The sequence below is a fragment of the Anolis sagrei genome, chromosome X, assembly GCF_037176765.1.
Source record: "Anolis sagrei isolate rAnoSag1 chromosome X, rAnoSag1.mat, whole genome shotgun sequence".
NCBI lineage: Eukaryota > Metazoa > Chordata > Lepidosauria > Squamata > Dactyloidae > Anolis > Anolis sagrei.
The window spans coordinates 72483789-72506349 of NC_090034.1; the positions used below are offsets into that span (position 1 = coordinate 72483789).

The window sequence follows — 22561 nt, forward strand, 5'->3', positions numbered from 1 at the left end:
TAACAGGGTCCTTGTTTCTGATTCTCTTTCTTGTTGGAATACAGAAACCTCACTCTCATATAAACAAAACCAAAGAATTGGAAGAAGTACGGTAAATATGCATTTTATTATGTAATTAAAAAGTAGAAATCTCATACAGAATAAGCTGCATAATTTCACTGGAATAGTAAATCACCGAAAATGGGAAGAGGACACAACTTCTGGTGAATCACCAAAACAACAGTACCGATGGAAAAGGGCAGAAGGGGAGAACACCAGAAACGCAGTAAAATGGTTATGAACTAGGCTTGGGTAACCACGGAAAAATTTGGTTCTAAACTCGTTTTGTTTTTAGGGGGCCCTTGCGTTTCGTTTTTTTTAATAATTCCGAAAATTTCTAAATATACGAAATTTCGTAAAATTACGAATCGATTCGTTAATGGCGGACGCGATTGCGCAATATGCTAAAAAAAAACCTCCAAATGGGACAGGGGGAACTTCTGAAGCTTCCCTCTCCCTCTGTTGTTGACTGTTGGTGTGATAAAACAAACAACTATAAAACTTGCACCAGACATGCGAAAATAATTACGAAATAATAACAAAATAATTACAAAATAATAACGAAATAATTACGAAATAAATTGAAAAAAATTGTTTCGAATCTAATTTACCCCTCACACTATTCCTGCATGGCTCAATATTGGATCGTAAGCTAATTTAAATACGAATTAATAACGAATTACAAAATTAACGAACAAAACCGCCCAAGCCTATTATGAACCATTGATCCAGCATTTCTCAACTTAGGTGTTGGGACCCCTGGGGGAGGGATTTCAAAGGGTCACCAAAGACCATCAGAAAACATATATTTCTGATGGTTTTAAGAACCGTTCTGGCAGAGAAGGCTGAAGATCTCTCCGACTTTCCTTCTCTTCTCAGCCAAGGGGAGGGCTGTTTCTGAGACTCCAAGTAGAGAGGGGAGAGCAGGCGAAAGGCAGGGGGAAAAGTGCCCATAGGACTGAGAGTGGCCCACCAGCATCAGGAGGAACAGCAGGAGCAGAAGCAGCTTAGGTCATTTGTAATGCTATTTATTAGGGGAAAAGTCTTTCCTTTTGTTTTTTATTAATGCTCCCATTAGAAAATGCATAAGGATGTGGGTGAACTCCAACTCCCAAAATCATAGGTCAATCCTCCCCAAATCCCACCAGTATTCAAATGTGGGAATATCGGGTATTTGTGCCAAATTTGATCCAGTGAATGAAAATACATCCTGCATACCAGATATTTGCATTACAATTCGTAACAGTGTTGCAGCATAGATAGGAGAGATACTATCAAGAGAGACCCTTTCCGGAGAAAAGAAAAGTACGGCTTTATTTCCAGCTGGGACTCTGGTGAGGAGTTGTCTCCAAAAGCACCAGAGCAATGATATAGGTGCGGTCTGTGGCTTTTATAGTCTCCAAATGCAAGCAAACAAAGAGCATGTGTCTACATACATTGACATTATTCACTGCACCATCTTAGCATCAAATTCTATCTTCCAACATACAAAAGGCATGTCTCTGTCTTTCTGAAGAGCAAGCATCTTACATTCATCAATCAAGGGGCCTAACTTTGACCTGTCAGGAGAGAGAGGGGGGCTCCTTTTAGAGCCTAGTTGTACCAGCCTGTTGCTCCTAGGACAGGCTTATCTCTCTCCTGGAATGTATAGATGACATGCCCCCTCTTCAGCTCCCCTCTTGCTGTGCCTGGACAGCAGCTTGCTTGTCCATTAGCATTCTTTCTATTCAGAGAGAGAGCCTGATTTTTCTATACATTTCAGTGCTTATAAAGTACATACAATTTTTACATAAATAAATATCTATATTTCCAATATCTCCTCATCAACAGTAGCAAAATTACAGTTATGAAGTCGCAATGAAAATATTATGGTTGGGGGTCATGACAATATGAGGAAGTGTATTAAGGGGTCACAGCACTAGGAAGGTTGAGAACCACTGCATTAGTCTAATCATGAATTTTTCAAAACAAGATGGGAATAATCTTATGCTGTCCTCTGGGCATGATCCTCCAGGAGAATCTACTGCCACATGCAAATGGTTCTGCCATTGTTTTGCAGAGTAAATGAACCGTCTTTCGAGATTTTTTTTTGAAAGGTGCTTGAAGGGAAGAACTTCTTGAGACACTGGACCTGAAGGCCAAACTACACAGGATGCTAAAGTAGTTGTCAGAAAGCGTGCATCAATTTTCTTTATTTATTTAAACAAGCCTATAGAAAAGAGAGAGTTCACTGAATGCAGGGATTGAAGATTTAACCTTACTTTAATAATAATAATAATAATAATAATAATAATAATAATAATAATAATCAACTTTTATTTATACCCCGCCACCATCTCCCATAAGGACTTGCCATACCACATATAAAATACAGTTTCTCAACATTAAAAACACAATAACATATTTAAAACCAGACATATAAAATTGGCAAAAATAAAATATAGCAATAGTTATTGATTTTAAAACCATGTAATCAATTTTCGCCTTCCCTGGCTAAAGAATAGTCTGGCTGCTATCTTAAGCGTTATCAAAGACCTGTTGAAAGAACCAAATCTTTAGTTCTTTCCGAAAGTGCTGTAGTGTGGGAGCTTGCCGAAGTTCCTTGGGGAAGGTTTTCCAGAGCAAAGGGGCCACTACTGAGATGGCCCTCTCTCTCGTTCCCACCAACCACACTTGAGACAGAGGTGGGACCAAGAGCCCCCCCCCCCCCCCCCCCGATTCATTGGGAGAGATGTGATCACGAAGATAGGCTGGATCCAAACCGTGTCAAGCTTATTAGGTACAGTAGAATCTCGCTTATCCAACATAAACGGGCCGGCAGAACGTTGGATAAACAAAAAGTTGGATAATAAGGAGAGATTAAGGAAAAGCCTATTAAATGTCAAATTATGTTATGATTCTACAAATTAAGCACCATGACATCATGTTTTACAACAAATCAACAGAAAAAGCGGTTCAATACACGGTAACGTTATGTAGTGATTACTGTATTTATGAATTTAGCACCAAAACATCGCAACATATTGAAACAACCGTGGATCTGGGCAGGAGGCAGACTGCGTTGGATAATACAGAACATTGGATGAACGGGTTCGATAAGCAAGACTCTACTGTGATAACCTGCACTTTGAATTGAGCCTGGAAACTTATCAGCAGCCAATGGAGCTGCTTCAATAGGGGCATGGTACGCTCCCTATAGCTAGCCCTATAGCTAGTAATCTAGCTGCCACTCTTTGCATAAATTGCAGTTTCCAAGCCATCTTCAAAGGCAGCCCCAAGAAGAGTGCATTGCAGTAATCCAATCGAGATGTAACTAAGGTGTGGACCACCATGACCAGATCAGACTTTTTGAGGTACGGTCGCAGTTGGCGCACAAGTTTTAGCTGTGTGAAGGCCCTCCTGGCCACCGCCGACACCTGAGCTTCAAGTGACAGCACTGAGTCCAGACTTGTGTCCTCAGAGGGAGTGTAAATCCATCGAGCTCAGGTTGCCACCCTATGCCCCAATTCGCCTCACAACTGACCAGGAGGGCCTCTGTCTTGTCAGGATTAAGCCTCAACTTATTAGACCTCATCCAGTCCATTACAGCTGTCAGACACCGGTCCAAGATCCAGAGAGCTTCCTTGGAATTAGGTGGAAAAAAGCAGTAGAGTTGTGTGTCATCTGCGTAGAGATGGCACCCAACTCCAAAACTCTGGATGATTTCACCCAGTGGTTTCATGTAGATATTAAAAAGCATGGGAGATAGAATGGAACCTTGCAGGACACCACAGATCAATGGCCAGGGGTCCGAGCAGATGTCTCCTAGCATCACCATCTGGATACAATTCTCCAGGGAGGAGCAGAGCCACTGCAGTGCAATGCCCCCAAGACCCATTCCGGAGAGCCGACCCAGAAGGATACCATGGTCGATGGTATCGAAAGTTGCTGAGATGTCCAAGAGGGCCAGCAGGGATACACTCCCCGTCTAGTTCTCTGTGGAGGTCATCCACCAAGGTGATCAAAGCAGTCTCCGTTCGTGACCAGGTCTAAAACTGGACTACAAGGGATCAAGATAATTGGTTTCATCCAAAGATCCCTGGAGCTGAGAAGCCAGCACTCATTCTAGAACCTTGCCCAAAAAAGGGCAAGGTTCTAGAATGGTAATTATTTAATACCGAGGAGTCAAGGGACGACTCCCTTAAGATACTTTTCCCAGTGAAAATTGGATTGTTGAGTTTTTCGGGGCATATTCCAGAAGCATTATCTCCTGGTGTTTTGCCTGCATCTATGGCAGGCATCCTCAGAAGTTGTGAGGTCTGTTGGAAACTAGAAAAATTGGGTTTATATATCTGTGGAATAACCAGGGTGGGAGAAAGAATTTATGTCTGTTTGAGGTAGGTGTGAATGTTTCAATTGGCCACCTTGATTAGAATTTAATGGCCTAGCAGTTTTCAAGATGTGGTTTCTTACTGCTTGAGGGAATCCTTTGTTGGGAGGTGATTAGAATCATAGAATCAAAGAGTTGGAAGAGACCTCATGGGCCATCCAGTCCAACCCCCTGCCAAGAAGCAGGAATATTGCATTCAAATCACTCCTGACAAATGGCCATCCAGCCTCTGCTTAAAAGCTTCCAAAGAAGGAGCCTCCACCACACTCTGGGGCAGAGAGTTCCACTGCTGAACGGCTCTCACAGTCAGGAAGTTCTTCCTAATGTTCAGATGGAATCTCCTCTCTTGTAGTTTGAAGCCATTGTTCCGCGTCCTAGTCTCCAAGGAAGCAGAAAATAAGCTTGCTCCCTCCTCCCTGTGGCTTCCTCTCACATATTTATACATGGCTATCATATCTCCTCTCAGCCTTCTCTTCTTCAGGCTAAACATGCCCAGTTCCCTAAGCCGCTCCTCATAGGGCTTGTTCTCCAGACCCTTGATTAGCTGTCCCTGATTGTTTCTTGTCTGGAGTTCCCCTCTGAGGATGCCTGCTATAGATGCAGGTGAAACCTCAGGAGAGAATGCTTCTGGAACATGGCCATACAGCCTGAAAAACTCTTAACAACCCAGTGATTCCAGCCATGAAAGCCTTCGACAATCCAATGAAAATTGTTTTTCCATCTTCCTCAAATTGCTATAAGGTATAGAAAAATGTCTTCCACTAGGACAAATCCATAATAACAACAATTTATAAGAGTCAACAGCAAAAAAAGGGGGGAGGGGATGTAATGTGTAGGGAAACAACAGAAGGCAGACAACAATTTTTCATTTTCCAATTTGTGTTTCTTCTCTTAAGGATGCTCCTTGATTCTATCAAAGGGATTAAATAACTGGAGAGGGTTAGCTGGAGGGGGAAGCAGGCGTGTTCTTTGGAGTCGGGTCCATGTGGTCCATATAAAAGAAATAGCACCGTCTTCATTCTGACACAGGCTACTTTTCTTCAACTTGGAACAAACTAGGTGGGGCCTAGGATGGCGTTATAAGGTCAGGACAGGTTTTTTTGACCATCAGCATTTTCTACCGATTGGGTCTCAGCGGCTGCCATACTGGTCTCCAACACAGAGGCCAACAGACCGTCCTGATACTGCATCCGTGTGATCTGTGTTAACAATAAAGCACATATTCAGAAAGATACATAAGGCCCTCCACTTCCACAGGGATTAGGGGCACAGGAAGAGCCTCCCGCGCTGCTCGGGCCACTCTCCTTCTTCCTGGCACCGACCCCACTCCCCACCATCGCACTTATTTATTTACAGCATTTATATTCCGCCCTTCTCACCCTGCAGGGGACTCAGGGCGGATTACAGTGTACACATATATGGCAAACATTCAATGCCAATTTTGACATACAACATATACAGACATAGACAGAGGCTATTTAACTTTTTCTGGCCACCAGGGGAGCTGTCGCTTTCATCGTCCATCTGCGACACTGATGAAGTACTTCCGCATTCCCCGCATGCTTTTTGCTGGAGTGCTTGCTGGAGTCTTTTTTTATAGCCTCATAAATTAGTTAATTTAGCCTCCCCACACTTTAAGGTGGTACCTAATTTTCCTACTTGACAGATGCAACTGTCTTTCGTGTTGCAAATGTCGACAACAGGCTACACAATTGGTTGGAAACCCACTCCAACCCGGGCTGGATTCAAACTCATGACCTTTTGGTCAGAGTGATCTTAATGCAGCTGACACTCAGCCAGCTGCGCCACAATCCCGGTGCCTCCCAGCCCCGCCAAGCCTCTCAAGAAGTGGCTCTTGTTCCGTGAGACTACGCCATGACGCAACCGCACGCCAGGCGTAGTGGCAACGAGAAAGAAACCACCATAGCCATGACGTCACCGCACCTTGGATCTAGAAACCTCAAGCGTGACCATAAGATATGGAAGGAAGCATTCTGGGAGCCTAGTGGCCTTCGGAGTAATGGAATGCGGAATCGTCTTAAATGGTGAGTATATCCCTAACTCTCTATTTTGTGTTTAAAAGTTGGGGGGTCACCTTATAGCCACAGTTGCCTTGTATTCCGGAATATACGGTAGATATAGATATAAGTAAAGGTAAAAGTTTCCCCTTGACATTAATTCTAGTCACATCAGACTCGGGGGGGGGGGGTGCTCATCTCAATTTCTAAGCCAAAGGGCCCTTCCATAGACACGAAAAAACAGAGTACCATCAGAGCAACTTGTGCTTAGCTGAAAACGTCTTGCTAATTCACAATGGAAAACGTCTTGATGACAAAAGAAATTAGAAGAAATCAGTAGAAAACAGAAATTATGGAAACTATTGTCCTTTGTGGCCAACAAGAACTGACTTAAAGAGGGAGCAATGATTCAGAACTTTTTACCTATGAAGATGTCAGGTTTTACAATATATTGTAATGTAATATAGCTGAGTCATGCACTGCTAATGGGCTTCTATTGGAAATGCTGAGTCCTGCATTAACTGTATATAGAACTTCATTTGGGGAATGTGTTCTGGCCTAGTCCAGGTGATTGTGAATGATGTAATCCTGAGTCTGAGTTAAGTCAATGAGTTGGGAACCAATCAGAGATTTCTATGTGTAAATGAATTGTATATAAGGAAGTCATGTACAGTGTATATCTCTCCTTGTGCTGTGATGTTGTTTGTTGAAGGCTATATGTAGTTAAAGAACCTGTCTGTTAAGACAAGATATAACTGTATGCTGTGGTAAGTTTGTAATATCATCTAGACTGGGGGAAAGACAATGGTAAAACTGACAATGGCCGGGCATGTGCTCAAGTGTCTGTAAAAGGTTCCAGAGTGACTGCAGGCTGTGGGAGCAGTTGACTGAAAATACTGTGCAGGAAGAAACTACTGGAAAGCGCTGAAGTTGTGCAACTGATCTGCTGCTGAATTGTGAAGTTAATCGCAACAGAAGAACCTTTGCACAATGATGCATAATGATCTCCATAAAACCAAAAGCCCCTTTAGAAGAGAAGAGACAAGAATCAGCATTGCTCTATGGTGCATGCTGTGTGTTTTATGGAAACCTGCTTGGAGCTGATATTGGGCTGTTCAGCTTGAAACTCAGGGGACCTCTTTTTTGTTCACCCAACATTTCCATCACTTCAAATTGCCTTTGTCTGAAATGAGAAATATCAGCAATGGTTATGCATTTGGGGCTTGTATGTGCATATGTCTCTGTGTGTTTAGCAATAGAAGAAACAGCAGCACCGTGTTGAGAATTTTATAGTTTATTGTGGGCAGGACTAGTCCAAAACACTTTGGAGTATGGGGGAGAAATTCAAATGATATCTCTTCAAACACAAATACACACATTGCTAGGTACTAATTACCTCTGTTGTCAGTTCTTTTATAAAGAATATATATTATCTTTTGTATTATTGTAAGGTACCTTGAGAGCTTTGTGCAGTGTTGCTGCTACCATCCAGAACTCATAGCAACAGAAATCCTGTTACCTCCTGCAACATCGCCCCCTCTGGCTGGAGGTGCAATTAACATCTCTCCATACAGCTGCTAGAAATTGTCTCCTTGGAGTCACTGCCTGCAATATATAAGACCAACCCACGAAGCTTCATCAGCTTCTCACCGGGACGGCCAAGAAGAACTAGGGGCCAGGCCAAGGGGTGCCGGCTTGCTGTCCACGGGCCCTAGAAGCAGGGCCCTATGGTTCTAATTGCCCATCCTAGTTGATTGACATCAGGTTTTTTCGGTGGGCACTGACTTTGAGTTATTGAACTATTGAACTATTGTGCACTTTAGTCCATCATTGAGACTTTATGGTACTATTAGAATCTGAACCATAGAAAACCACCTAGCACTTAATCTCTAGCACTTTAATCCTGCACTTTAGAACGCCTGGGTCATTATAAGCTATCAACTGGTCCCAACCAATAAGCTGCTGTTGAGGTGTTGGCACTATAGCACTTTAGAACGCCTGGGTAATTATAAGCTATCAACTGGTCCCAAACCAATAAGCTGCTGTTGAGGTGTTGGCACTATAGCACTTTAGACAGCCTTGTACCCCTAGTCCGACCCTAGCTCTACATTACGAGCTACCAGTAATTGACTGATGCTACCATCTTTGTCAATTTTGTTACTACTGACAGCCTTCTCCGCCAGTGTTACTCAAATGCACTTTATGTTCCCCAACACATGGGAAGGAGTTGGAAGCAGGGGGGTGGAGGACCCTAGGGGTTCAGAATTATACAATTACAACAATGTCTACCATTACTATGCATCAACACCTGATACTGTAAATGAGGAGTTTGGAGGAATTCTCCCCGGGGTAGATGGTTCTACGGGTGAAGGGGCTGCTATAGGGGTGGTGACAGGTAGAGGGAGATACGGGAAAGGGAGAACAAATCACTCAATCCGACCCAAAATTTCTAACAATAATCTGGCGAATTCAAAACATTTTAAGGATGCAAGACAAAAACAAACCCGGCCCAAAAAGTACAATAGAACATTGGCATTTCCAAAGATTACTTATACTACAACTTTACAAACGATTCGGCCCGAAAACAATAGGAATATATTGGCAACTCCAAAAAATCCTCCTGACAAGATACAGCTGAGATGCCAGGATGGTGGTCCCTCTGGGTTAAGGGTGGTGCTGTTCAATGCCAGGTCGGTAAATGGAAAAACCTCCATCATTCGAGATCTAATTCAGGAGGAACAAGCCGACCTGGCATGTATAACAGAGACCTGGTTGGACGAGGGGGGAGGGGTGAACCTCTCCCAACTGTGCCCGCCAGGGTACTCTGTCCAGCACCAGCCAAGATCCGGAGGGCGGGGAGGAGGAGTGGCAGTCGTCTATAAGGTGTGCATTCCCCTGATCAGGTGCCCCATCCCACAATCATCGTCATTTGAGTGTGCCGGCTTTAGGTTAGGTGACCGGGACAGGATAGGGATTCTGTTAGCGTACCGACCACCCCGCTGCACGACAGTCTCCCTACCTGAGCTAGCAGGAGTGGTCTCGGACATGGCGTTGAGCTCCCAGCGGCTTTTAGTCCTGGGGGATTTCAATATCCATGCCGAGACCGCTCTCTCAGGTGCAGCTCAGGACTTTATGGCCGCCATGACAACCATGGGCCTGTCCCAACTAGTAACTGGTCCCACCCATACGGCCGGACACACATTGGATTTGGTCTTTTCTCAGGGATGGGGTGACAGTGTCGGGGCGGAGGAGCTGACCATCGCTCCATTGTCATGGACCGATCACCACCTGATTAGGTTTAGACTGACTGTACCTTCTAACCTCCGCAGGGGTGGTGGACCCATTAGAATGGTCCGCCCCAGGAGACTCATGGATCCAAATGGCTTCCTGATGGCTCTTGGGGAATTTCCCACCTCCCTGGCTGGCGACTCTGTCGATGCCTTGGTCTCTCATTGGAACACCGAGATGACTAGGGCAATTGACACAATCGCTCCGGAACGCCCCCTCTCGAGTAACCGAGCCAATCCAGCCTCTTGGTTTACTGAGGAGCTGGCGGCAATGAAGCGAAAGAAGAGGTGGCTAGAGCGCGTGTGGCGAAGGAATCCGACCAAATCAGCCCAAACACATCTGAATGCCTTTCTAAGGTCCTACGGTGTGGCAATAGAGGCAGCACAAAAAACATCCTTTGCCGCCAATATTGCATCTGCGAAGAATCGTCCAGCTGAGCTCTTTCGAGTTGTCAGGGGTTTGTTAAATCCGCCGAAAAGCGAGATCCCTGACAGCTCAGGAGCTCGCTGTGAAGCGTTTGCTCGATTCTTCGCAGATAAAATTGGGCGGATTCGGTCGGATTTCGACGCCACTTTACCTGCAGTCTCTGAGGATGTAACGAGTGCATCTGCTTGTCAGGTTTTATTGGATTCTTTTCAATTGGTTCAGCTTGAGGATGTGGACAGGATCCTTGGAGAGGTGCGACCCACCACATGCATCCTAGACCCCTGTCCATCCTGGCTGATAAAAGAAGCCAGAGGGGGTTTGGCAGAGTGGGTGAAGGTGGTGGTTAATGCCTCCCTACAGGAGGGCAAGATTCCAGCGAGCTTAAAGCAAGCTATTATCAAACCGCTGTTGAAGAAACCATCACTGGACCCCACTCAATTAGACAACTATCGGCCAGTTTCCAATCTCCCCTATTTGGGCAAAGTCATGGAACGTGTGGTGGCAGCACAACTCCAGGGGTTTCTGGTAGACACTGATTATCTTGATCCGGCACAGTCTGGCTTTAGACCGGGACATGGAACGGAAACAGCCTTGGTCGCCTTGGTAGATGATCTTCGCAGAGAGCTAGACAGGGGGAGTGTGTCCCTGTTAGTTCTGCTGGACCTCTCAGCGGCCTTCGATACCGTCGATCACGGTATCCTTCTGGGACGCCTCACAGAGATGGGACTTGGGGGTACTGCTTTGCAGTGGCTCCAGTCCTTTCTGGAGGGACGGTCCCAGAAGGTGTTACTGGGTGACACCTGTTCGGCCCCACAGCCATTGTTATGTGGGGTCCCTCAGGGATCAATTCTGTCCCCAATGTTGTTTAACATCTACATGAAGCCGTTGGGGGAGATCATTCGGAGTTTCGGACTGCGATGTTATCTCTATGCAGATGATGTCCAGATCTGTCACTCCTTCTCACCTGTCACCAAGGAGGCTGTCCAGACCTTGAACCGGTGTCTAGCTGCTGTGTCGGACTGGATGAGAGCTAACAAATTGAAATTAAATCCAGACAAGACAGAGGTCCTACTGGTCAGTCGCAAGGCCGAACAGGGTATAGGGTTACAGCCTGTACTGGATGGGGTTACACTCCCCCTGAAGTCGCAGGTTCGCAGCTTGGGAGTGATCCTGGATTCACCGCTGAGCCTGGAACCCCAGGTCTCGGCGGTGGCCGGGAGAGCTTTTGCGCAATTAAAACTTGTGCACCAGTTGCGCCCGTACCTTGGGAAGTCTGATCTGGCCACGGTGGTCCACGCTCTTGTTACATCCCGAATAGACTACTGCAACGCTCTCTACGTGGGGTTGCCCTTGAAGACTGTTCGGAAACTTCAACTAGTCCAGCGAGCGGCAGCCAGATTGCTCACCGGGGCGACATACAGGGAGCATACCACCCCCCTGCTATGCCAGCTCCACTGGCTGCCGGTTCAGTTCCGAGCACAATTCAAGGTGCTGGTCCTGACCTATAAAACCCTGTACGGTTCCGGTCCAGTGTATCTGTCCGAACGTATCTCCCGCTACGTCCCACCTCGGAGCTTGAGATCATCTGGGGAGGTCCTGCTCTCGACCCCACCACTCTCACAAGTGAGGCTGGTGGGGACGAGGAGCAGGGCCTTCTCAGTGGTGGCCCCTCACCTGTGGAACTCACTCCCCGGGGAAATCAGAGCATCACCATCCCTCCTCTCCTTCAGGAGGAGGGTGAAAACTTGGTTGTGGGACCAGGCCTTTGGGCAACCAGGCAATTAAAGACCAGCAGGATGGATAAAATGGTATTAAAAACGGAACTATGAGACAGCAAACACTGACAATGTAAGGGAGGAATTTAGGTTTGTATTGATTTTATTGATTTTTTACTGAAATAATGCATGAAGCTGTTATTAATTGTGAAATTTTACTGTAAGTTGTGATGATTGTTATGATGCTGGCATCTAATTGTTGCCTTTACCGTGTAAGCCGCCCTGGGTCCCCTTCGGGGTGAGAAGGGCGGGGTACAAGAACCCCAAATAAATAAATAAATAAATCTCAGGGCCTTGTTGAGATCTCGTGCCAGATCAGGAGACACTGGCCTGAAGTCATCTTGGGAGGATGAACGGCCTGCCTCAGGGTAGCATGCTTGCTCTATCAATGGTAACATTTACACAAATCATCAGCCACTGGCAGAAGGGACAGAGAGTTTCATCTACACTGACGATCGTGCCATCACTGCCCAAGCAGGGAGCTTTGAAATGGTTGAACAGAAGTTCTCTGAAGCTTTAGGTGCTCTTACTGCATATTGCATAAACCAGAAGATTCCTAATCCATCTAAAATGCAGATGTGTGCTTTTCATCTTAAGAGCCGACAAGCATCTCGAGCTCTGAGGGTTACCTGGGAAGGAAGCCCACTGGAGCATTGCAGCACATCCAAATATTTGGAAGTCACTCTGGACCATGCTCTGACCTACAAGAAGCACTGCTTGACTATCAAGCAAAGAGTAGGTGCTAGAAACAATATCATATGACAGCGGACTGGCACAACCTGGGGATCACAACCAGATATAGTTAAGACATCTGCCCTTGCACTTAGCTACTCTGCTGCTGAGTAGGCATGTCCAGTGTGGAACACATCTTACCACGTTAAAACAGTAGATGTGGCTCTTAATGAGACAGGATGTCTACGCCCTACACCACTGGATAAATTATATTTGTTTAGCCCCTATTGCACCACCTGACATCCGCCGAGAAGTAGTAGCCAATAATGAAAGGACCAAGGCAGTGACATCTCTGACCCATTCTCTGTTCAGATACCAGCCAGCACACCAATGCATTAAATCAAGTAATAGCCTTCTAAGATCTACAGAGATACTCGCAGAAACACCTCAGCAAATGGGAGTCCAAAAGTGGCAGGCTAAAACCCAGCACCTTAATCCATGGCTATTTATATTTATCGTGTCAGGGGCAACCAGACCATTGTATTACATTTCTAACAGAACAAAACAAACAAACAAACAGATAAAAAAACACAAAGTTTGCAAACTTGGTAGTTGATTAAATGTCCTTTGACAGTATCTGGCCACTCTGAGTGCCTCTGGTGTTGCCGCAAGAAGGTCCTCCATTGTGCAAGTAGCAGGGCTCAGGTTGCATTGCAGCAGGTGGTCTGTAGTTTGCTCTTCTCCACACTCGCATGTCGTGGATTCCACTTTGTAGCCCCATTTCTTAAGATTGGCTCTGCATCTTGTGGTGCCAGAGCTCAGTGCCAGAGCGCAGCCTTCCAAGTCGCCCAGTTTTCTGTGTGTCCAGGGGGGAGTCTCTCATTTGGTATCAGCCATTGGTTGAGGTTCTGGGTTTGAGCCTGCCACTTTTGGACTCTCGCTCTGTAGATCTTAGAAAACTATTTCTAGATTTAAGTCGTTGACGTGCTGGCTGATACCCAAACAAGGGATGGGCTGGAGATGTCACTGCTTTGGTCCTTTCACTATTGGCTGCTACTTCCCGGCGGATGTCAGGTGGTGTAATATCAGCTAAACAGTGTAATTTCTCCAGTGGTGAAGGGCGCAGACACCCTGTGATAATGCGGCATGTCTCATTAAGAGCCACATCCACTGTTTTAGAGATGTGTTCCACACTGGGCATGCATACTCAGCAGCAGAGTAGCATAGCGCAAGGGCAGATGTCTTCACTGTGTCTGGTTGTGATCCCCAGGTTGTGCCAGTCAGCTTTCGTATGATATTGTTTCTAGCACCCACTTTTTGCTTTGGTATCCATGGCTGATACCAAATGACAGACTACCTCCTGGGCACATAGAAGACTGGGCAACTTGGAAGGCACTGAACAGACTGTGCTCTGGCACTATGAGATGCAGAGCCAACCTTAAGAAATGGGGCCACAAAGTGGAGTCCACGACATGCAAGTGTGGAGAAGAGCAAACCTATTACAGTGCAGCCTGAGCCCTGCCACATGCATAATGGAAAACCTTAGAGCAACACCAGAAGCACTCCAAGTGGCCAGTTTCTGGTCAAAGGACATTTAGTATAAAAACTTTGTGTTTTTAAATACATTATAACTGACCAGGAGGGCCCTTGGTTCGCTTCTGATGTTGTTGTTCATTCGTTCAGTCGTCTCCGACTCTTCGTGACCTCATGGACCAGCCCACCCCAGAGCTCCCTGTCGGCCGTCACCACCCCCAGCTCCTTCAAAGTCAGTCCAGTCACTTCAAGGATGCCATCCATCCATCTTGCCCTTGGTCGGCCCCTCTTCCTTTTGCCTTCCACTTTCCCCAGCATAATTGTCTTCTCTAGGCTTTCCTGTCTCCTCATGATGTGCCCGAAGTACTTCAACTTTGTCTCTAGTATCCTTCCCTCCAGTGAGCAGCCGGGCTTTATTTCCTGGAGGATGGACTGGTTGGATCTTCTCTCAGTCCAAGGCACTCTCAGAACTTTCCTCCAACACCACAGCTCAAAAGCATCCATTTTCCTTCGCTCAGCCTTCCCTAAGGTCCAGCTCTCACATCCGTAGGTTACTACAGGGAATACCATGGCTTTGACTATGCGGATCTTTGTTGCCAGTGTGATGTCTCTATTCTTTACTATTTTATCGAGACTGGACATTGCTCTCCTCCCAAGAAGTAAGCGTCTTCTGAGTTCCTGGCCACAGTCTGCATCTGCAGTAATCTTTGCACCTAGAAATACAAAGTCTGTCACGGCCTCCACGTTTTCTCCCTCTATTTTCCAGTTGTCAATCATTCTTGTTGCCATAATCTTGGGTTTTTTGATGTTTAGCTGCAATCCGGCTTTTGCGCTTTCTTCTTTCACCTTGATTAGAAGGCTCCTCAGCTCCTCCTCGCTTTCGGCCATCAAAGTGGTGTCATCTGCATATCTGAGGTTGTTAATGTTTCTTCCAGCAATTTTCACCCCAGCTTTGCATTCATCAAGCCCCGCACATCGCATGATGTGTTCTGCATACAAGTTAAAAAGGTTGGGTGAGAGTATGCAGCCTTGCCGTACGCCTTTCCCAACCTTGAACCAGTCTGTTGTTCCGTGGTCAGTTCTGACTGTTGCTACTTGGTCCTTGTACAGATTCCTCAGGAGAGAGACAAGGTGGCTTGGGATGCCCATCCCACCAAGAACTTGCCACAATTTATTATGATCCACACAGTCAAAGGCTTTAGAGTAGTCAATGAAGCAGAAGTAGATGTTTTTCTGAAACTCCTTGCCTTTCTCCATTATCCAGCGGATATTGGCAATCTGGTCTCTCATTCCTCTGCCTTTTCTAAACCCAGCTTGAACATCTGGCAACTCTCACTCCATGTATTGCTGGAGTCTTCCTTGCAGGATCTTGAGCATTACCTTACTGGCATGAGAAATAAGGGCCACTGTACGGTTCTGATACGAAAAATAAAAATCTTGGGGGAGGGGGGGAGTTTCAACCCCTCCCTGATTTTTTTTTTCTGGCTACAGACCTGATTATATGGCAGTGTAGAGCCAGCCTGAGTCCAGTTATCTTTCTCAAGGTCAACTGTTCCCTCGGCAGTCTGATCAACCAGCTTACTCTTGAGGCATACCCAGCTTTCACCTCTCCCTGAATCAAACCCATAGAAGTCTCACCTTGATGTACAGGAGGTCACTGAGGGCACGGACAGTAAAGTCTGCCATATACTGCAAGTTGGCGCTGGGAAGAACTTGGTTGCTGCTGCCAGAACTGCCGAACACAGTTACCATATGCTCAAAGCTGGGACGAGTTATATTGCCTGAGAGGAATCCACTAGTATTATCTAAAAGCATACAGAAGAAACAATGAGGCAGGAATTGGAAGCTCAACCTCTTCCCACCCAGATGCTTTCCCTTCCCCTTCCTTTCTTTCTTTTCCATTGCCCCTCTTGCTTCATCTTCCTTTCATTGAGCACCTTCTATCATCTAACATAGTATTTCTCAACCTGGGGGTCGGGGCCCCTGGGGGGGGGGGTTGCCAGGGTGATGTCAAAAATGTCACCAAAGACAATTTTCTCTTGGTCATGGGGATTCTGTATAGGAGGTTTGGCTCAATTCTATCGTTGGTGGGATTCAGAATGCTCTTTCATTGTAGGTGAATTATAAATCCCAGCAACTACGACTCCCAAATGTCAAAATGTCTATTTTGCTCAAACTCCACCAGTGTTCACATCTGGGCATGTTGAGCATTCATGCCAAGTTTGGTCCAAATCCATCACTGTTTAAATCCACAGTGCTCTCTGGATGTAGGTCAACTACAACTCCAAAACTCAAGGTCAATGCCCACCAAACCCTTCCAGTATTTTCTGTTAATCATGGGAGTTCTGTGTGTCAAGTTTGGTTTGATTCCATCGTTGGTGGAGTTCAGAATGCTCTCTGATTGTAGGTGAACTGTAAATCCCAGCAACTAAAACTCCCAAATGACAAAATCAACCCCCCCAACCCTACCAGTATTCAAATTTGGGTGTATCGGATATTTGTGCCAAATTCGGTCGAGTGAATCAAAATACATCCAGCATATCAGATATTTACATTATGGGTTGCTGTGTGTTTTCCAGGCTGTATGGCCATGTTCCAGAAGCATTCTCTTCTGATATTTCGCCTGCATCTATGGCAGGCATCTTCAGAGGTTGATGGTTGACAACCCAGTGATCCTGGCCATGAAAGCCTTCAACAATATATTTACCTTACGATTCATAACAGGTTGAGGGACCCACAGGTTGAGAACCACTGCTCTAGAACATGGCCATATAGCCCGAAAAAACCTACAACAACCCAGTGATTCCGGCCATGAAAGCCTTCGACAATACACTGATCTAACATTTCACATCTCTTCAGAGGTCAACAATATCTGAAAATCCACATGTTCCCAAACCATTTTGGTCCACAGAACTTCCTTTTGGTCCACAGAACTTCCTTCTGTCCCAGAGCCCAGCCTCTTCTATCACACTGAAACATACTTTTAATTATAACTTTGGTACTACAGTGTTCTCTCGCTACTTCGTGGTTCACTTTTAGCGGACTCGCTGTTTCACGGGTTTTTGAAAATATTAATAAAAAATAAAAAATATATTAAATACTAGCCGTCCCCTTCCATGCATTGCTGTGGCCCAATCTGTGTATATGTGTTTTGTGTGTATATATATGTGTATATGTGTGTGTATATTTGTGTATATATGTGTGTTTGTTTCTATATGTGTTGTGCATTCATTGTAATTTTATTTTATTTTGCTTTAAAGTCTCTTGTGCTGTATTTTTCAGTGTTTTTATGAGTGATGGTCACTCGTTGGCCTGATAGGTGTATTGTGTCGAAATTTGGGGTCGATTTATCCAGTGGTTTTTGAGTTATGTTAATCCCACAAACGAACATTACATTTTTATTTATATAGATTTACGTCCAGTGGAGACCAGGGAGGCCAGGGATCCCGGAAGTTTGTTGGCCTGAGACACGGCGGGGAAGGCCTGTCTTCCTGGCCTGCTGGCTCTGCAAAGGCCAGGGAGGCAGGCAGGGGCCCTTGGGATGGGCTGGGAGGCGGGTAAGGAAGTGCGGATAAGAAAATAATATATAATATACTAGCTGTCCCGTGCCACGCGTTGCTGTGGCCCAACCTAGTGATCTGGAAAATAAAGTAATGAGAAAGTGTTGGTTTCTAATATATGTAATGTCTTGATGCTTGTGGGTAAACAGTCAGTGTTGATGTGGAGAGTGTCTGTTTTGCCCACCCTGGAACATGCAACATATCATTGTCCTTCTTTAAGGGTCCCTTTCAAATATATAATACTATCTCTCTCTGTATGTGAATCATATCTATCTATCTATATCTATGGCTGAGTGGCTCTTTGTCAGGAGGACTTTCATTATGTTTTCTTGCCCTGATGAAGGAAGTTGGATAAGTATTTTCTGTTGGTCATGGGGCTTCTGTATGGGACGTTTGCCTTGATTCTGTCGTTTGTGGGGTTCAGAATGCACTTTGATCGTAGGTGAATTGTGAATCCCAGTGACTACAACTTCTAAATGTCAAGGTCTATTTCCCCCAAATGCCATCTGTGTTCATATTTGGGCGTATTGAGTGCTTGTGCCAAGTTTGGTCCAGATCCATCATTGTTTGAGTCCATAGTGCTCTCTGGATGTAGGTGAACTACAACTCTCAAACTCAAGGTCCATGCCCACCAAACACTTCCAGTATTTTCTGTTGGTCATGGGAGTTCTGTGTGTCACCTTTGGTTCAATTCCATCATTGGTGGAGTTCAGAATGCTCTTTGATTATAGGTGAACTATAAATCCCAGCAACTACAACTCCCAAATGACAAAATCATATTTTTTTGAGTCATGGTCACTCATTGTGTTGTGAGATGTTTTGTTGCCAAATTTGGTGTGATTTCGTTCATTGGTTCTTTTGTTTTTAAGGTACTCATTATGCACAGAGCATTTATATATATATATATAGATAGATATAAAATAATGTTGTTGTTGTTCATTCGTTCAGTCGTCTCCGACTCTTCGTGACCTCATGGACCAGCCCACGCCAGAGCTCCCTGTCGGCCGTTACCACCCCCAGCTCCCTCAAGGTCAGTCCAGTCACTTCAAGGATGCCATCCATCCATCTTGCCCTTGGTCGGCCCCTCTTCCTTTTGCCTTCCACTTTCCCCAGCATCATTGTCTTCTCTAGGCTTTCCTGTCTCCTCATGATGTGACCAAAGTACTTCAACTTTGTCTCTAGTATCTTTCCCTCCAGTGAGCAGCCGGGCTTTATTTCCTGGAGGATGGACTGGTTGGATCTTCTCGCAGTCCAAGGCACTCTCAGCACTTTCCTCCAACACCACAGCTCAAAAGCATCATATTAAAATTAATATGGCTTCCCTACTTCGCGGATTTTCACTTATTGCAGGTGAAAATCGTGGGGTTCTGGAACGGAACCCCACGATAAGTGAGGGAACACTGTATTCCATTATCGGAGAGGAGACCACTAGGGGGCACTAGAGAAAGAAGAATAATCTATTTTATCGGGTGGATGGTGGATTGAAGGAGTAAAATCATTTCCTCATTTTCCTGTTATTCCTCCCACCCATGTCACCGTCTCCAAAACAACCATAGTTTATGATATGGGAAGTGGGGAGGGGATTGACTAGAAAAAAATGGGGGAAATGGTTTTCCTTCTTCAAATCCCTCCCTGTAAAATGAACTATACTTCTCTCTCTCTAGCACCCCCTAGTGGCCTCCCTCTGGATAATGGAACAGTACCATAATGTTCTTGAAATATAATGACGATCTTGCGCCCAGTGAGGGCAAACTTATGACTCCCCAAATGTGCACAGACTTTGTCTCCCCTCATCCATCACAATTGGTTTGGCAGGCATTTTCCTACTTTCCTATTACCAGTATTATTCCCCCTCTTTACGTGTCTGATACAAAAAAAAAAAAAAGGAACGGTTGGTGGGAAGTTTTTTTATTTCCTATTTTCCTACTTCTCTATCTTCTCTAAATATTCCCCCTCTTTCGATGTAACTTTATAATATTCTAATAAAAATCATTTTAAAAAACCAAATGGTTTGGTGGGCAGGACTGATGGGCATTGAAGTCCAACAACATGTAGAAGACCACACGTTCCCCATCCATCCTCTTCTCACTCTTTAAGGGATCTCTCACGATTGAATTAAAGGTCAGGAGATACTGGTGACAGCGATATAATCCATGCATGGAATTTGATAGGATGATGTTTTCAGCTTGTAATTCTTCCATGTTTTCTTTGCCATGTTGTCAATTCTTTCTCTTTCCATGCTAAATCTTGTTGTCTTTTTACTGCCAATGTAAAAGAGCTGTTTGTCTAGAACCAGCTGTTAGGAATTGTGGGAGTTGCAGTCCAAAACACGTGGATGGCCCAAGTTTGCCCATATCTGCTCTAGAAGTACCCCCAGAAATCTATCTCTCTTAGGGTACATCCACACTGTAGATTTAATGCAGCTTGATTTTGAGTCAGTGTTATGGAATCCAGGGAGTTATCATTTCGTGAAGCACTTGTACTTAGGCAATCCCTTGTAGCCTGAGGATGATGGTCCTCCAAGTGTGGCGTCTTGGGGGTGAGTCTGTAGGTGGCTGTGGAGCCCTCGTCTTGATCCACATGTTCTCCCGCAGTGAGGACATCAGTTTCCAGATGGAAGGCAGCCCTGGTCAGGGTTGGCTTGATGCGTCCCCTTCCTCCAAGCACGTTTCTCCTATTTTGCCTTCCATTTGTGCCTCTTCAAATTCTGCAGCACTGCTGGTCACAGCTGACCTCCAGTTAGAGCACTCAAGGGCCAGGGCTTCCCAGTTGTCGAGGTTTATGCCACAGTTTTTAAGGTTGACTTTAAGCCCATCTTTAAATCTCTTTTCCTGTCCACCAACATTAAATTTCCCGTTCTTGAGTTGGGAGTAGATTAACTGCTTTGGGAGACGGTAATCAGGCATTCGGACAACGTGGCCAGTCCAGCGGAATTGATGGCGTAGGAACATCACTTCAATGCTGGTGGTCTTTGCTTCTTCCAGCACACTGACATTTGTCCACTTTTCTTCCTAAGAGATTTTGAGGATTTTCCGGAGGCAAAGCTGATGGAATTGTTCCAGGAGTTGAGTCTGACATCTGTAGACAGTCCACGTTTTGTAGGTGTAGAACAGGGTTTGGAGGACAATAGCTTTATAAACAAGCACCTTGGTCTCCCTATGGATGTCCTGGTCCTCAAACACTCTCAGCTTCATTTGTAAAAATGCTGCACTCGCAGAGCTCAGGTGGTGATGTATTTCAATGTTGACTTTTGTGGAAAGGTGCCTTGGCAGAGGAAGGTAAAGGCTTTGTAAAACTACAACTCCTTTGGTTCCACAGCATTGAGGCAGGGCAGTTAAAAGTGATGCCAAACTTCATTAATTCTACAGTGTAGGATGATGCACTCTTTAGTTCCAAAGCAACAATTTATGAAAACTCTGGATTATTTGTAAACTGTCTCCAAATTAAACCACCAGATGGCACCAAATCAACATGTGATTTGACGAAGCTTTGGAAAAAAATCCTCAGGAAAAGTATAAGCAACTTGGCCATTTCTCTTTTGAATGGTAGTCCCTTCCTCTTATCACTTTTGAATGCAAGCTCTGCTAAATCTGCTTTTCCACTCCTTGGATCTACTTGCCTCCATTCCCTTTGGAATCACCCGCTTTTCAACAATATTTCATATTTTTTTTCATTTCATGCAGAATATAGGGGTTGCTTGTCAGCAGAGGCGGCCCTAGGTAATTTTCAATGGTAAGCAAACAGTATTTTGGCGCCGCCCCCCCCCCCCCCAATTTTTGATATATATTTTCTGTTCGTCGTGGGAGTACTGTGTGCCATATTTAGTTCAATTCCATCATTGGTGGAGTTCAGAATGCTCTTTGATTGTAGGTGAACTATACATCCCAGTAACTACAACTCGCATATGTCAAGGTCTATTTTCCCCCAAGAGCGCCTCAAGAGCGCCCCTGGGCAAAATCAACTATACTGCAAATGCTTACTTTGCGTAATAGGTTGCTGAGGCTTCCCCCGGACTGCTAGGGCTGTTGTGAGCCGAGGGGGTGCTCCTGAAGTGGTGGTCGAGGGGCATTTACAGAGGCGCCTCTGCACCCCTGGCAAAAAAAAAGTGTACTGCAACCGCTTACTTTGCGTAATGGATGAGCCGCCCCTGCTTGTCAGCCTCATAATAAATTTGACTTGTATGAGAGAGTGGATACATTTAGAACAGTGTTTCTCAACCTTCCTAATGTTGTGACTCCTTAATACATTTCCTCACATTGTGGTGACCCCCAACCAAATATTATTTTTGTTGCTATTTTATAATCGTAATTTGAATTATCGTGTAAATATCTGATATGCAGGATTTATTTTCATTCATGGACCAAATTTGGCACAAGTACCCAATATGCCAAAATTTGAATACTGGTCGGGGGGGGGGGGGGGGGAGCTGATTGATTATTGAGAGTTGTCATTGCTGGGATTTATAGTTCACCTACAATCAAAGAGCATTCTGAACCCCAACAACAATGCAATTGAACCAAACTTGGCACACAGAACTCCCATGGAAGTGTTTGGTGGGCATTGACCTTGAGTTTGGGAGTTAAAGCTCACCTACATCCAGAGAGCACTGAGCACAGAGAGCACTGTTGACTCACCCACATCCAGAGAGCACTGTTGACTCAAACAATGAGAGATCTGGCCCAAACTTGGCACAAATACTCTGGTGGAGTTGTGAACACTGGTGGAGTTTGGGGGAAATTGATTTGACATTTGAGAGTTGTAGTTGCTGGGATTTATAATCAAAGAGCATTCTGAACCCCACCAACAATGCAAACTTGGCACACAGAACTCCCATTGCCAACATAAAATACTGGAAGGGTTTGATGGGCCTTGACCTTGAGT

General features: G+C 45.2%; 1 protein-coding gene across 1 annotated transcript in view; it reads right to left on the reverse strand.

Moving 5' to 3' along the window:
* Positions 1–5315: 5315 nt before the first annotated feature.
* The window catches only part of LOC132781450 (metal transporter CNNM4-like), a 44198-nt gene continuing 26952 nt past the window's right edge, over positions 5316–22561 (reverse strand). The window contains exons 6-7 of the mRNA XM_060785724.2: positions 15759–15925; positions 5316–5607 (exon numbers count right to left, since the gene is read on the reverse strand). Of these exons, the coding sequence (XP_060641707.2) occupies positions 5494–5607; positions 15759–15925 (281 nt within the window). The 3' untranslated portion in view covers positions 5316–5493. The remainder of the gene's footprint in view (positions 5608–15758; positions 15926–22561) is intronic.